The sequence below is a fragment of the Lasioglossum baleicum genome, chromosome 13 (genome assembly GCF_051020765.1).
Source record: "Lasioglossum baleicum chromosome 13, iyLasBale1, whole genome shotgun sequence".
NCBI lineage: Eukaryota > Metazoa > Arthropoda > Insecta > Hymenoptera > Halictidae > Lasioglossum > Lasioglossum baleicum.
Window position 1 is genome coordinate 13,796,041 of NC_134941.1, and position 14,594 is coordinate 13,810,634.

Below are 14,594 nucleotides of genomic sequence, written 5' to 3' on the forward strand. Positions count from 1 at the left end.
TTATCTACAATGAGTCTCAATCTGTTTTAAATCAAACATTTGCAATTGAGGTGCAATTCTTTTCAGGTTACTACTTCAAGAAAGTTCGCCATGATGTATGTCACGATTCGATTCTCGAAAGTCATCGATCTCGCTACCAAGATGCTTTTTCAAACTGATTTCTTTTCCCGCGGAATCTGTAACAGAAAGAGCAAATTCATTAATTACAAATAAGAATTCAGTACAATTCAATACAATCAGAATTAATAATAAATAAACAATTCAGTTTGAAAATAACATCAAAATTAAGTTGAACGAAAATTAAACAATTGATTTCTATCACACGACGCGAATTCAAACGCAATTGATTGTCACAATACAAGATCAAATTATCGCGAGAAGGCATCACGATTCGAGAATAAGTCTAAATCAATGAAAATTTAATAAGGTTAAACTATTTACCTCCGAAAACCAGAAATTATTGCCTCTTTCTTATGTAACCCTGTAGATTTTAGCGAGAAAATGCCAGAAATCTACACTTCTCCATCCTAAGCGGTCAGTGATTCAAAATGCGTGTTTGACAGTTAGAAATGCCCGTGCTTGCAGTGCCATCTAGCGGCATCGCTCGGTAAGCGGCGTGCGACCATTATTACATTCAAAAATGGCGGGCACTTTTAACCGGCAAAAATATTTGAAATTGGCCAACTCTAAACCACACATAAATTTTGAATCACTGATCTCTTAGGATTCAAACTTGGATTTGCATAAGAAAGAAGCTAGAATTTTTGGTTTCCGGAAATGCACACATGAAATGAACACAGTATTATCTTCAATAAAAATTCAAATAAATACTCTTGATTTCTATTGAATGATTTCTGTTCCCACAGATTCTTGGAACATCTAATCCTCTTTGCATCTATCTATGTATTTATATAGTATATAAAATAGAAAAATATCTGATTCGGTGGATCTGTGGGTGTGGGATCTGATCCAGGCTATATAGGATCACCAACGAGATATAAGATAGGATTTTGTGTGAGGGCAGCACTATACCGGAGGCATCGAAAATCGAAACTAATCGAAACCTCGGTCGTATCCTCTCTGGTATCCACGGTTCGAATATTTAATTAAATCGTTCGAAGTGGAATACAATGAAAATATTGCTTCCTGTTGTTGTTTCAGTTAAGAAATTGATTCGTAAGAAATAATTTTATCAGGTGAAAGTTCATGCTTTCAGGAAGATACCTCTCGTATCGTAAGGCGAATGGCGAATTGACCTGCATGAGAGCGTACAATGACTAAGCAAATTTTTCCGGAAAGCGTAAAAGGTAGAGGAAAATCGAAGCCTCGGTGGCTGCTCGACGTTGGAACCTGAAAAATTTCATCGTTTGGAATATTTATGGATGGGAAGAGATCTATAAAAATGGTAAGTTATCCCGACCCCTCGTGCATGTTATCTCCTACGTTTTCTTTATGCGTCACGTATCATTTCGGAGTACGTAACTATGACACGCAAAACAATAAACTCGTATCATTCTTCGTTTTTACTATTTTTGCTAATCTCCATGTTTTATGTGCCATTTCTTTCTAGTAATAACACTTACATCTTTCGTGTGACTATGTAAATTAGAACAACTTGCAAATAAACTATTTTATATTGTACAGGATCCTCTCTCACCTGGCCCTTGTCTAGATATTAGCGATGATGAACTGGTGTCTATATCAGTCAGAGATCTGAACAGGCAATTGAAATTGCGTGGTCTATCTCGGGAGGAGATAGTACGCATGAAACAGCGTAGGAGAACATTAAAGAACAGAGGATACGCAGCCAGTTGCCGCATCAAGAGGATCGAACAGAAAGATGAGCTAGAATCTGAGAAATCGCAGGAGTATCGAGATATGGAAACTATGCAGGACGACAATAATCGCATGAGAGAAGAAATAGAGTCGTGGCACTCAAAGTATCAAGCATTGAAGAAGTTCGCAGCAGAGAAAAAGATTCACATTCCACCAGAATTAGAGACTATGTAAAATAGAAGTATTGGATAGTCTGGATCTAATAGTTCTACAAGAAAGTTGGAACACGTGTAAAAATTATAACGCACCTCTGCACCGTATTAACTACGAAGTTGCCGGAAGGACTTAATTAATACGTAATATTAATGTACGGATAACTATTATTTGTATTAAAAATCGAATGTTTTTACGTAGAATATTTTATTAAATTTGTCAGCTTCTCATAAGTATTCTCATTAAATGCTGATCTCGTTTTATAGAAAAATATTGTATTTCTTTGTACAAATTTACATAATTTGCTTCTCGGCGTACAATAGGTATATCAATCTGCTAACTACATATACGTTAATCGAGTTACCTAGCAGCCTGTATTGTTGTTTTCTCGTAATGTGATCAGGAAATGTAAAGTCTTCGGGAAAACACATTAGTCTGCAGATCTCTCTGGCAGTGAAATATCTTAGCTTTAACGTTTCTAGAATCTGTAACGCTTCTAACGATTCTCGATCGTATTTACTCGCTGTTAAATACGTTTCTTTAATCACATCTTCCGAATACGGACAATATACAGATCCGGTACCTTCAGCATAGTGGCCATAGGCTTTCGTAAAACAACAGGAACCACGGTCTTGAGACGTCCTTATATCTAATATCCAGGCTCTCTTTTGTAGTAATTTGCTAGGTACTAGGTACTGCGTGTCATCAACAGTTTCTAAAATTTTATCTAACATGTAACAATTCTTATCGATCTCCATATCTTGCGTACAACTCTTCTCGGCTAGAAATCTATGTTTCCCCTTAGGCAAAGCTCTCAGAACATCTTCTGGCAAATCAAAATTCAACGTAACATTGTCGAAAGAAAATCTCAGATTTTTCTTCTTGGCTAGTAGATAGTATCTGCATCTACTATTCGGAATACCGAACTGGCACGGGCTTAATACCAGTTCTCTGTAGTGAAATCCAGAATCGTCTATGCATTTCAATACCGCGTCTCTCATCTCAGACTTCTCGAACCCCTTAACATTCTCTAGCAAAATATATTTTAACGTTTTTATTCGAGGTATCAGTTCAAGTACAGAAAATAACGACGAAGACCTATTGTCGGATACATCTTTTTGGAGGCCTATCCTTGTGTACGGTTGACAAGGAGGACTCATTAAAATGGTGTCTATACGCAGGTCGTTTATCTCTTGTACAGAAATTGACTGAACGTTACGATTCATCAGACAAACATCTGGGAAATTGTGTTTGTATACGTCGTTCGCGACATTGTTTATATCTACAGCTGCGACACAGTCGCCGTCGACACCGCTCTCTGAAAACAAAAATAATTAATTCTGTGGTTGTCAGGATTCGAGATATTGCTGTTCAAAGTTTGGATCGCTATCTTTTTGTTCTAGTGATGTTTCCTTGTTTTCTTTTTAAAATATAAGTGTATATTTCTTTCACTTTGCATGATATTGCATATTTGTATAATTAACGTGAATAATAATAGAAACAATAGTAATAATTCACAAATGTTTTAGGTAAAACAACACAAGTCCACTAGACTTCATCAAGTAAAGTTTAATAACTATTTACACTGCAGATTTTATGCGTTTATGACAAAAACGAGTAGGTGCAATTTGACACAGTTGACAAATTAAAAGAATTTGAGAACATTAATTTATTAGGCTCAGCTTATTGAAATTATAAAAAAAAGAATATCTCTTCTATTTGACTCCTGTTCTTTGTAATTGATGTAAACTATTTTTATTTTGCATAAAGATCCGCAGTCTATTAATAACCAATATTATACAATTGTATATCACAACGAAAAGATACGAGTATTTAAATAATTGTCGTAATCTCAAAATATTGAACTTTATTTTTTGAGCCTTTCGAATTTGTTTTCATAACTTTTCTTCTGGTAAATACATAAATCCTATAGTATACTCAAATGTTGTTTTTTGAGAGAGCTACCACAAAATTTACATTTATTTAAATAGAAACAAATGGAGAGGTCACGTTGGGTAATTTAAGGTTAGGTGTTTCTAAACAATGTATCATATACCTGAACAAATAATAACAGAGTAACTCACCTTGAAACGCGTAATGCATTCCCCCGATACCGCTGTACAATTCTAGCACTCTCATGATCAATGATTCATTTGAAACCTCTTAATTATAGACTCCGATACGTCTGTTAATTGTCAATAAGCTCATCTGCTCTATTTATTTATTTAAGTATCGATGGGTTTTAAAGTTCTTCCGCGATTCTCTTTTATCAGTTTCAACGGAACACGGGTAAACGGTGACTCGTAAAGGAAACAAGTACTTTGCCTCATAATTAAACGCGCTTTCGCAAACAAAATCTATACAAACAATCACAACGAGTGACAAAGAAGTAACCTAACATGTGATTCCATAGTCCGTTCAGTAATGGAGGGTAGGCTACGTTCTGCGTCGCGTAAAATTTCACGTCTGTGATCCAACGTTTCGTCACGAAATTCTGTTTACAGTGCTACGGGAAAATGTGCAGCAGAAATACGTGTGAATCCGCGAGCGACATTAGTTGTTAGAGAAACGAGAAGAATGAACAGTGCGAAAACAAGGAATCTAACCTGAACAATGTGTTGACTTTCGCCACTATTTTCACAATTGTTTCGACGTTTACGAGAATTTCAATGTGCGAGGATCCGCGTAGAGAATCCCCAGTGACCCTAATCGCATCGACGAACGTCGTCGCTCTCCCTTAGCGATCAAAAATATCGAAAGATGAGTTTATTGCCAGCCACCACCCAAATGCTATCGCAATAATAAGGAAGATGTTTCGGAGCCGGAGCTGGTTCGGAGGAGGGCTCTGGAAGCCTAAAAATCCTCATTCTTTGGAGCACCTTAAGTATGTACACGTGTTATAATATTTATTATATACTGTTACTATATTTTCATCTTATCATTGCGCACAGGTACTTGTATAATGTCCTGTCGAAGAACCAAACTGTGTCTGAGAACAACAGAGGATTGTTGGTTGAAACCCTTCGTTCTATAGCTGAAATTTTAATATGGGGCGACCAGAATGATAGTAGCGTGTTCGAGTAAGTAGATCGCACTTTCCTGCGAATTATTTATGCATTAGTGATGAGATTTATAGTTTGTTAAGGGGGTAGACTCTCGTTTCCATAATTGCAAGGGATGCACCTTCTCATTTCTCGATAATGCAAAGATGGGGTTTTTCAGTAGTCAAAAGCATTAGATAACATCTTAATCTAGGCCACAGTCGCCCTCAAAAGTCCCATTTACGTTTATGAGGTGTAATTTGAATATTTGGAAATTGGAGGGCCTAGAGATTTAAATATTGAAAATTTTTAATATTGTCTCAACTAATACCCTCCGTTTCTGTCCGCAGCTTTTTTCTGGAGAAAAATATGCTTTCGTTCTTTCTGCGTATCATGAAGCAAAAATGTGGAAGCTATGTATGTGTTCAACTGCTACAGACACTGAATATATTGTTCGAGAATATACGTAACGAGACCTCTTTATGTAAGTTTCTCGAAAAGATTATTTCCCGTGTAAGAGCATCCGGGTGACGATATAATATTCTTTGGTTCTTTCCTAGATTACTTGCTCAGTAATAATCATGTAAACAGTATAATAGTGCACAAATTTGACTTCAGCGATGAAGAGGTGATGGCATATTACATCAGTTTTCTAAAGACATTGAGCTTGAAGTTGAACGCCCATACCATACATTTCTTTTATAACGAGGTAAACGAGGTACACGTGATAATTCTCTGTGTCTATTTTTTCACTTTAGCCGATCTCATGTCCATTGGTTTTAATAGTAGCTGCCTGGTGTATGTTATTTTTGATCTAACATTTAATAGCTTTGAATGTGAGCGTAGCGTTTAATCGGTTGGGTATTATCTGTGATCGTTGATTCATCTCCATTCCTTAAGTTGCACTAAACACTCATGGAAAAAAAGGATATTGTTTAATTTGATTTTCTTATCAGCACACCAATGATTTTCCATTGTATACGGAGGCAATCAAATTTTTTAACCACTCGGAAGGCATGGTTCGTATAGCGGTGCGAACCTTGACTTTAAATGTCTATCGTGTAGAGGATGCCTCCATGCTCGTGTTTATAAGAGACCGTACTGCTGCACCTTATTTCAGTAATCTTGTATGGTTTATTGGCAATCACATTATAGAGCTTGACACCTGTGTCAGAAACGATGCCGAGTAAGTACAAACCAAAGTTACTAATGTAAATAGTTCTCTCGGAAACAGATCTTTTTCGTGTACCAATGTATATACATGTGTACATATATGTTTCAGTCATCAAAGTCAAAACAGATTGTCGGATTTGGTAGCCGAGCATTTAGATCATCTGCATTACTTGAACGATATTCTTTGTTTAAATATATCCGACTTGAATAAAGTCTTGTCCGAGCACTTGTTACACAAATTGTTAGTTCCGTTGTACGTTTATTCGCTTACAAAACATAAGAATCTTTTGTGCCAAAATCAGGTATGTCCCCGATTAATAATTACATAACAATTACGCCCAAGAATAATCGTATATCAACTTCGTTTTATTGATAGGATGAGAGAAAACACGTAAGCGTTGTAGTAGCTCTGTTTCTACTTTCACAAGTGTTTCTTATAATCTCCCACGGACCTCTTGTACATACTCTAGCAGCAGTAATATTGCTGTCAGACTTAGAAACAATCCAAACAGGTGCGAGCAAAGTACTGGAAATGTACGGTGATATGTCAACTACGAAGTCAATCGCTTTTTCACCTCCGAAGGAGAGCTTAGAAAAGTCTCTAGAAAATTTGAGCGAGTTAAGCGTGTCAGATGGACTTTGCGAAGAGGAATCTAACGTAGAGGACGAGAAAGATGATAATCTGGTCAGCAGGATATCGGAGAGCATCTATCCCAGTACATCGTTCGATACTGCTTCGATGGGAGATACGCCTGTACTGATGAGCCCAGAACAATTAGACATTACCATTCCGAACGATGATTTAGAGGACATCAGATATTTAAACGTCACTGATGAAGAAAAAGAACAGAGACTTGCATTAGAGAGCCCTTTGGCACCCGAAACGCAAAAGAATCTAAATGAATCCTTATCGAATAAGCCGTTTCTAGAAACTGTCTTGAACTCTTTATTTTGCACAGAGAATGACTATGCTGCCTTGTTTGCGTTGTGTTTGCTTTATGCTCTAGCTAACAATCAGGTAAGAAGAACTTTAAGAAATACTATTTTGATGACACGCATCTATATATTAACAGAGCAATTCCTTCAGGGTATCAATCGCAACACCTTGGACCCGATTTTATCCAGCTCACGAAACACCACGACGAGTTTCTATAACGAAATTTTAATAGATAGACTAATTCAAATTATAACGTTAAGTTGTCAAACAAGTGAGTCCATTTCTAGTGTAAAATTCCCGTATCTTCTGACGTGCAATTTTCATGAATGGTGTTTTTATTAGATGCGAAAGTGAGACTCGTTACGCTGGAATTGGCAATCAAGTTGTTAATGCAATTAGTAGTATCGGATGGACAGACAGTGTTAAAAGACTCGCATTTGGCGGCGATTGATGCGGCCAAAGAGCAGAGTACAGCGTTGTTAAAAAATTTTTACAAGGTGCGCTGCGACAGCCAATTATTTTAGTTGCAAAATAATAATAAAATATTGATAATGTTTGTGCAGAGTGAAGACATATTCCTAGACATGTTCGAAGATGAATATAGTGAAATTCAGAAGCGACCCTTGAACGTCGAATGGTTGATGATGGACAGCAACATTTTATTACCACCGACAGGGACTCCGATGACGGGTATTGAATTTACCAAAAGATTACCGTGCGGCGAAGTAAGTGTAATCGTTAAAAGGATTTCTAATGATCCTATGAGATCTTCATAGAATGTAGGTAGTTAAATCGATTGATAGAGAATAAAATTATCGCTTGCACAGGTGGAGAGGGCTCGCCGCGCCATAAGAGTATTTTTTTTAATAAGAGAATTATCCTTAGCGATTAACATGGAACCAGAAACACAGTTGCCTCTGACTAACCCAGTCAACTGTGTTCAAGTGGACAATGTTCTTGACTTAAGTAAACAATCATTCTTTCTCTAACGTGTATACAACATCTACAAATATTGATTCTATTCTGATTTTTCCATAGATAACAGCGATTTAATCGCATGTACGGTCGTGTGGAAAGACGGTCAGAAAATTCGACGCTTTCTAGTCATTCATGTTGTGCAATTAATCCTCGTAGAGCCAGACACTAGTAAATTAGGTTGGGGAGTGGCAAAATTAGTCGGCTTTCTGCAAGACATTGAGGTAGCAGGCGATAAAGATGACTCAAGATGTTTACACTTGACGATTTACAAACCTTTGAGTAGTTCGACCGGCAACCGTGTTCCTTTGCTATCGACAAAATTTATCTTTGACGATCACATTAGATGTATGGCTGCGAAACAAAGGTATGTCTCTGCTGTAAACATGTATTCATCGGTTCATAGTACATATTCCAATCTTTAACTTTAAGGCTAACAAAAGGACGGATAAAGGCACGGCAGAAGAAGATGAGTCAGATCGCAAGATTGCTCGACATACCCACTAGCATGCCCCATTCTTCAACACCGCCGCCAAATTATGCTCTGCGTGGCTTGCGACATGAACGTATGTTGCATCATTAGCCAGAAATGTTGAATTTTTATTCTATAATTTTTTAAGTAAATATTTTAAGTAAAAATTCTAAAAGTAGGATTCAAAATCGGGCGGTTACGTGCGCGTTAAGGGAGTAGACTCTCGTTTCCAGGATTGCAAGGGTACAAGATGCGCCTTCTCATTTTTCGGTAATGCAAAGATGGGGTTTTTCAGTAGTCAAAGGCGCAGTCGGCTAACTTGTATTATTCTGAAAAACACCATCTTCCTGGAAACGCGTCTACAGCCTTAAGTAAATGAAGGTAACTAATGATGTTGACCGTTTGATATTAGGCTTAGCAGGACGAGGACAGAGGCAGAAGGAGCCGCGACCGATGTTCATAGTAAACAGAGTGCCAGGGTTCGCGGCACAAATGCGCAAGGAAAACAATGCTGCACCTACTGCCGGGTTCTCATCGTCGACACCGAAACGCGGGGATAACAACGTAAATGAGAAAGGTCAAGAGAACGGTTTGCGATCCCGAGATAATTCACCGAAAATGCCAAGGCCGCGGAGCGAAGAGATTCCTCTGGAAGACATGCGTCTCCGGAAGGCAGCTCTAACGTCTGCCGCATTGAGTATATCACACAAGTCTCAGGAGAAGGATGGTGAAATCTCCGCGTCGGCCAATGGCGAACCCTCGACTGTGATCCGAAAACTTTCTGAAGAAACGTCGTTTACCTGCCCGAAAGAAGCGAAACCGCGTAGAAAGGGTCAAGTGGAGACAGTATGATCCTGAGACAAAACAGCGTACAGTTCGAATTGAATTTTTTGTTCAGAGAATTTAAGAGAAACGTGGGAATGTATATTCGATCTTGATTTGATGGAAGGGATCTTCGATCTGCGTAATAAAAACGGTTTTACTACCAGGTACTTTCTAACTAAATGATGACTTGATCGTTTCTGTTAATAGGATAGTGAGTAACGTGGAATTAATCTTGTAAAAAAAAAAGACACGGTATTTGTGATTTCAGTAAAAGGTCAACCATTGACGAAACTAATTTATCTTCAGTTCCTTTCTATTAGCATAACTTAGAAGTATTTGTATATACATTTTCATCGAATACACACGTCGCGTGCCGTTAGATAGTTTTCGTTTTTTCGCTGTATAAATAGTACAACTTCCCAACGCTGCAAATGAAGTCCTGTATTTTAGTTCGTGTACATATATGTATCACTGCTCGAAATTTCTATAACTCAAAAATATACACTGAAACAATAAATCGATCTTTCAAACGTATTGGGTTTGGCTGGCGACTACGAAATGTGTACGGGTATATTTATTTTGAAATGAACATCGTAGCTTGAAGAAACGTTAATGCTTATCTGAAAATTCCACAATAAAATTTACTAAATAAACGTTTATGTTATATATTATTCGTACAATCTTTCTTCTAACGAATCATATCAATTAAGTGATATCCATGGCTTTGCTTGTAGGACAGGCATAGACCATTCGTAGCTCGATCGAAGGCATTCTCAAGGAATACTGCTCCGAGCACTACGGCCGCCACGAGGAGCGATACGCGCGGACGGGAGAAGTGAGAGTATTCCTTGAGAATGCCTCCGATCGCGCTACGAATTGTCCATGCCTGTTGTAGGATGATAGTCGGATATCGTAAGGACGACAGACAAGTAATTTACCAGTTAGGAAATAAAAAAATAAAACAGTATATATATATATATTCTTCCATTCGCAATCACGTACGTTTTATATGAAAAATATCCTCGACGTTTAAAAAAGTGATTCCGACCTGGACAGGTCAGTTGCGATCAATGAATCGCTAACACAGTTTAAAAATCAACTCCCGTTTTCAAGTATTAAAAATCATCGATGCCAATTCGAAATGAAAATTTCTGTTAAACTAGAGGTTACCTTAAATGCATATCTAATTATCGGTAAATAGTAATCCGAGTCTCTTCAATCAAAGGAAATTAACTCCGCTGTTTCAGGCTTCGAGTTCTCTTTCACTTGCACGGTTTCGTTCGATGTAGGTGGCATTTGAGTTGGTGGTTGAAATTGCATCGGTTGACCTTGGGAAACCGGGTTTGGCGGCATGCCCTGAGGCATCACAGGTAGATTAGGTCCTTGGGGACCTTGCATCGTTTGGTTCGATGCCAGGATTGGTCCAGGCGCGTTTCCAGACGGCACCTGAATGGGACCTGTTTCCTGGGACGAGATAGGAGGGTTGGAAACGCGAGGTGGCATGGAAGATCCTTGAGGTCCAGGTTGCTGCGGGCCCACTTGAGGCGGAAGACCAACCACCTGACCCGGTGGACCGTGTGCTCCAGGACCCATTTGCGTAGGAGGACCCATATGCCCTTGGGGAGGTACCTGAGGTATACCCATTTGATTCGGCGGTCCTGGTTGCGCGATCGGAGGAGGAGGACCCTGTTGAGGTGGAATATGTCCTGGTGCAGGCTGCTGCATGTGTCCCGGTGGTCCTGGCTGAGTAGGTGGCGGTCCCATTTGGTGTCCACCTGTCTGCTGTAGTTGCGGTATGGGATTTGTCATTTGAGACATCTTTGGAAGAGACGTACAAAGAGATTAAGCAAAACATGTACAAACAGATTTAAGGGCGTGGACTCGTTTCCAGGATTGCAAGGGTTCAGATGCGCGTTGTAATTTCTTGATAATGTAAAGATGAAGTTTTTCAGTAGTCAAAAGCGCTAGATAAAAGATCAATCTAGGCTGCGATCGCCCTCGAAAGTTCTATTGACGTCCTATTTATGTTTACGAGACATAATTTGAATATTTGGAAATTGGAGGGCTTAGAGATTTAAATATTAATTGCGATCATGGATACGGATCTATCCTCTTAACGCACGCTCAAATGCAAGATTTCAGCGGTGAGAAGAAGAAATGAATGTTAGAAAGTTCAAGATGCCCTTACCATTCCAGGACCGGACACAGTAACTCGACCCAAGGCTTCGTGCCCCTGCACAGAAGGATCAGTCGGTTGCTGTTCTTGGTTAGCTATTGGTCCCATCATATGAGCCGGCATTTGGTTCATTGGAGGCATGTTGTATCCTTGCATTGGTGGATACTGTTTCACAGTAGGCTGTCCATACATGTATCCTTGATTGGTCGGCGACATGGGATTGTAATTAGTCCCAGGATTTTGATACTGAACGTGGCGAACAGGGGAACCTTGAGACGGCCCCATGTAGCCAGGTACAGCTTGGTAACCACCTAAAGTTGATGCGATAAAATAAAAAATATCTAGCAATGCTTCCGTCAACTTACCCATTATGTACTGTTGTTTCTGCTGTTCTTGTCTCATCTGCATTTCTCTCTCTTGCTCCTGAATCTTCTGCAGTGCCAATTGGCGCTGATATTGTAGATACTCTTGTTTCTTCTTCCTCATGATGGCTAGCTTCTGAGCCATCAGCATTTGTCGCTGTCTTTCAGCCTCCTCCGCCTGTCTTCTCAATTTTTCTTTATGCTCCTCCCGCAGAGCATCCAGAGCTGCCCTGGCGTCCTTCATTTGCGTCAGCTTATCCTGAAGTCCTTCGTAATACACTCTGCTGTCGTCTTGTTCCTGGATGTACCTCAACAATCTGCAGAGGTTTGCACATTCGAATTAGAAATTTATTAATAATATTTAGTGTAATATTACATAAATATTAAATAATGTTTCGAGACGAACCTCGAGTGCATAGCAGTGATATTTAAGAACAAAGTTTGAACAGAACTATCGTTAGCAATCGATCGGCCTCGGGACGAGTTACTCTTCATCCTATTAACAAATATTTCCACTTGAGATCTCAAGGCGCTAACGAATTCCTCCATCTGGCTATCGACTTCTCCATTTTGTTGCTTTGCAATAACAATCTTCTGTGGCATTGGACTACTGATGTTAGGAGCGGAAGGACTAGTGACGTCGACCCGAGAAACATGCTCCTCTATCGCGGTTTGTCTTTGCTCCCAATATTTTCGATTCAAATACTTCGCGAGCTCTGGATCAATGTCTTCTTCCTCTTGCAATTTCGATGGACTCGAACCCTGAAAAGTAGAAATTAGTATAATTCTCGATTGATGCTTCTGCCAATTGATCAATTAAAAGAAACTGACGGGTGACGGCGGTGGAGAATACGTTGTCCTATTGATAGTGTTTGTATTCGTTTTTATCGGACCAGACGTTCGTTTCTTTTCTTTCTCCTTGAGTTCCGCTTCGCTCTGACTTAAGGCAATAGCCAGATTAAGTTCCTCTTCTTCCTGAAGCTCTGCTGCTGTTTTCTTAGGAGGAACCTGACAAAATGAAACGTTAATTTATAAATGTTCATTTGTAATGTTAATTTATAATATACCTGTTGCTGCTGGGCCAACGAGCTGTTCAGATACTCAGCAGGTAAATCAGCTTCCTTGATTTGCACCGCGGATGTTCTGCAGAGATACGGTAGGAGAATTAGTAACGAATCGTAAGAACAAACAGGAAATGAAAAGAAATTCGTACTTACTTGTTCACTTGCTCATAGCAAGTTTCACAAACTCGAACTTCTTTTTCAATTCCAAACTTGGGCAACGTGGATGCCCTGTTCGAACATTGACCACAAAATACTTGACCACACGCTCTACAGTGATGTTTTCTCTGCATTATACTGAAAGTAACTCTACAACGATGACAGACATCGGCGTCCACCCATACTGGTGCTGTATCGGCACTGAACATTGCGTCGCTTTCTTTCAAAGCAGGGAACGTATATCCATCAGTTTTCATAATATTCAGCGTATCCTACAAGGAACATATTTTATATTATCGGTAATATTTAATAAGTAGACTGCGGATGATTATGCAACTATGAAGAAATTGGCTAGGTGAAATATAAAACAGTAAAAGATTTACAAAATTCAAGAATGTTGTAATGTTGCTTTTAATGTAACAAAGTCGTTAAGGGATGAAATCAATATTTATGTTATTCCTGCTTCCCACAATCAATGTAAAACATTTTTATTTTGCATGAAGATCCGTAGTCTATTAATAAGGAATGTCTACGCAGCAGGAAATTGGGAACATACTTGCACCGCCCTGTATTTGGGGCTGTTACGGAACGCGTGCGCCCAGGCTTGAATCAATTCTAAAGTCTTAAGCTTAACGTTGTCGTGAGTGGTTGTTTTGACTAGCTCTGCCAGCTGCTCCATGTATTCTTTTGTACCAACTTCATCGTGAATTAACGAGCCACAATTTTTAACACAAGATTCCAAGACCTGCGTTTGAAGAACGCTTGTAAGCTGCGTTTATCGTTTAATCGATAATCATTTTAATATTAAAACAACTGTCTTAGTATTTCTCACCAATAGAGCGTACAAAGCTACGTGCGGATTAGGGTTTGTAATTTTCTTCTTGATTGCTGCGAGCGCTGCCTTAGGTCTACATACATAGAAAATACAGCGTTTCATTTACTTTTGGAGAGAAATCGTATAAATTAATCGTAAAAGAGAGGAAGAGAGAGAACAGAGATGTTAATGAATTTTAGGTGCGAAATCGATTAAATGTCAGTTGGCGAGTAAAAACGTCAGTTTTTCCATCGTAAATAGAAACGAAATAGGTTAATTGTAAGTTAGATGACATTTTGCACTCACTGTACGTCGTTTTGACGGATTAAATCGCATATCTGAAGAATCGGGACCCAGTCAGGCTCAAGCTGTAAATGACTCGTCGCTTTATCTGTAAAAATTCCGTTAAAACCATGAATCATGAAAGTCGGACATTTTGTGGGCTGACGTTGTTAGTAAAAACCTACCCAATAATTTATCAAAGGTGGATGCGCTACGAAACATTTTGTTGCACCAGGAACAATCGCGTATTATTTGTAATCGCTCTGTTTATCCGGGGCTTTTGCAACTACCTTGACAATTAAATAGCAAAAGGTAGTCTGACAACCAC

At 38.9% G+C, this 14,594-nt stretch overlaps 4 protein-coding genes across 8 annotated transcripts; 2 read left to right on the plus strand and 2 right to left on the minus strand.

Annotated features, from left to right (window-relative positions):
• The first annotated feature begins 1,033 nt into the window (after positions 1-1,033).
• On the plus strand, positions 1,034-2,222 carry Maf-s (MAF bZIP transcription factor K). The gene is made up of 2 exons (XM_076436490.1): positions 1,034-1,405; positions 1,645-2,222. The coding sequence occupies exons 1-2, from the start codon at positions 1,379-1,381 to the stop codon at positions 2,008-2,010; spliced, it is 393 nt and encodes a 130-aa protein (XP_076292605.1). The 5' UTR covers positions 1,034-1,378; the 3' UTR covers positions 2,011-2,222.
• On the minus strand, positions 2,150-4,216 carry Mt2 (tRNA (cytosine(38)-C(5))-methyltransferase). Its single transcript, XM_076436448.1, has 2 exons — positions 4,074-4,216; positions 2,150-3,307 (listed from the first exon to the last, which is right to left on the minus strand). The coding sequence occupies exons 1-2, from the start codon at positions 4,126-4,128 to the stop codon at positions 2,283-2,285; spliced, it is 1,080 nt and encodes a 359-aa protein (XP_076292563.1). The 5' UTR covers positions 4,129-4,216; the 3' UTR covers positions 2,150-2,282.
• A 524-nt stretch (positions 4,217-4,740) lies between these two features.
• Positions 4,741-9,707, plus strand: Ema (C-type lectin domain containing ema). Of its 4 annotated transcripts, none has more exons than XM_076436386.1 (14): positions 4,741-4,873; positions 4,941-5,069; positions 5,381-5,514; positions 5,591-5,748; positions 5,987-6,216; positions 6,313-6,505; positions 6,580-7,221; positions 7,291-7,411; positions 7,483-7,637; positions 7,704-7,865; positions 7,944-8,106; positions 8,179-8,482; positions 8,548-8,681; positions 9,000-9,707. In XM_076436386.1, the coding sequence occupies exons 1-14, from the start codon at positions 4,800-4,802 to the stop codon at positions 9,437-9,439; spliced, it is 3,039 nt and encodes a 1,012-aa protein (XP_076292501.1). In that variant the 5' UTR covers positions 4,741-4,799; the 3' UTR covers positions 9,440-9,707. The 4 variants fall into 4 exon arrangements, with proteins under 4 accessions (XP_076292501.1, XP_076292503.1, XP_076292502.1 ...); XM_076436388.1 differs by having other exon boundaries at positions 7,968-8,106; XM_076436387.1 differs by having other exon boundaries at positions 5,591-5,739.
• On the minus strand, positions 9,694-14,594 carry Hrs (Hepatocyte growth factor regulated tyrosine kinase substrate). Of its 2 annotated transcripts, none has more exons than XM_076436410.1 (11): positions 14,452-14,594; positions 14,291-14,375; positions 14,003-14,078; positions 13,727-13,915; positions 13,168-13,442; positions 13,018-13,093; positions 12,782-12,958; positions 12,357-12,712; positions 11,954-12,267; positions 11,601-11,899; positions 9,694-11,194 (listed from the first exon to the last, which is right to left on the minus strand). In XM_076436410.1, exons 1-11 carry the CDS (start codon positions 14,486-14,488, stop codon positions 10,628-10,630), a joined length of 2,451 nt encoding a protein of 816 aa, XP_076292525.1. In that variant the 5' UTR covers positions 14,489-14,594; the 3' UTR covers positions 9,694-10,627. The 2 variants fall into 2 exon arrangements, with proteins under 2 accessions (XP_076292525.1, XP_076292524.1); XM_076436409.1 differs by having other exon boundaries at positions 9,694-11,230.

Excerpts from the sequence above, each read along its gene's own strand:
- Mt2 (XM_076436448.1), bottom strand. The coding sequence starts at position 4,128 with ATGAGAGTGCTAGAATTGTACAGCGGTATCGGGGGAATGCATTACGCG. Across the intron at positions 3,308-4,073 it reads AATGCATTACGCGTTTCAAG|AGAGCGGTGTCGACGGCGAC; the intron begins GTGAGTTACTCT and ends TTTTGTTTTCAG.
- Hrs (XM_076436409.1), bottom strand. The coding sequence starts at position 14,488 with ATGTTTCGTAGCGCATCCACCTTTGATAAATTATTGG. Across the intron at positions 14,079-14,290 it reads ATCCGTCAAAACGACGTACA|ACCTAAGGCAGCGCTCGCAG; the intron begins GTGAGTGCAAAA and ends CTATGTATGTAG. Across the intron at positions 13,916-14,002 it reads TAGCTTTGTACGCTCTATTG|GTCTTGGAATCTTGTGTTAA; the intron begins GTGAGAAATACT and ends CTTCAAACGCAG.
- Maf-s (XM_076436490.1), top strand. The coding sequence starts at position 1,379 with ATGGATGGGAAGAGATCTATAAAAATG. Across the intron at positions 1,406-1,644 it reads GGAAGAGATCTATAAAAATG|GATCCTCTCTCACCTGGCCC; the intron begins GTAAGTTATCCC and ends TATATTGTACAG.
- Ema (XM_076436386.1), top strand. The coding sequence starts at position 4,800 with ATGTTTCGGAGCCGGAGCTGGTTCGGAGGAGGGCTCTGGAAGCCTAAA. Across the intron at positions 4,874-4,940 it reads CATTCTTTGGAGCACCTTAA|GTACTTGTATAATGTCCTGT; the intron begins GTATGTACACGT and ends CATTGCGCACAG. Across the intron at positions 6,506-6,579 it reads ATCTTTTGTGCCAAAATCAG|GATGAGAGAAAACACGTAAG; the intron begins GTATGTCCCCGA and ends TTTTATTGATAG.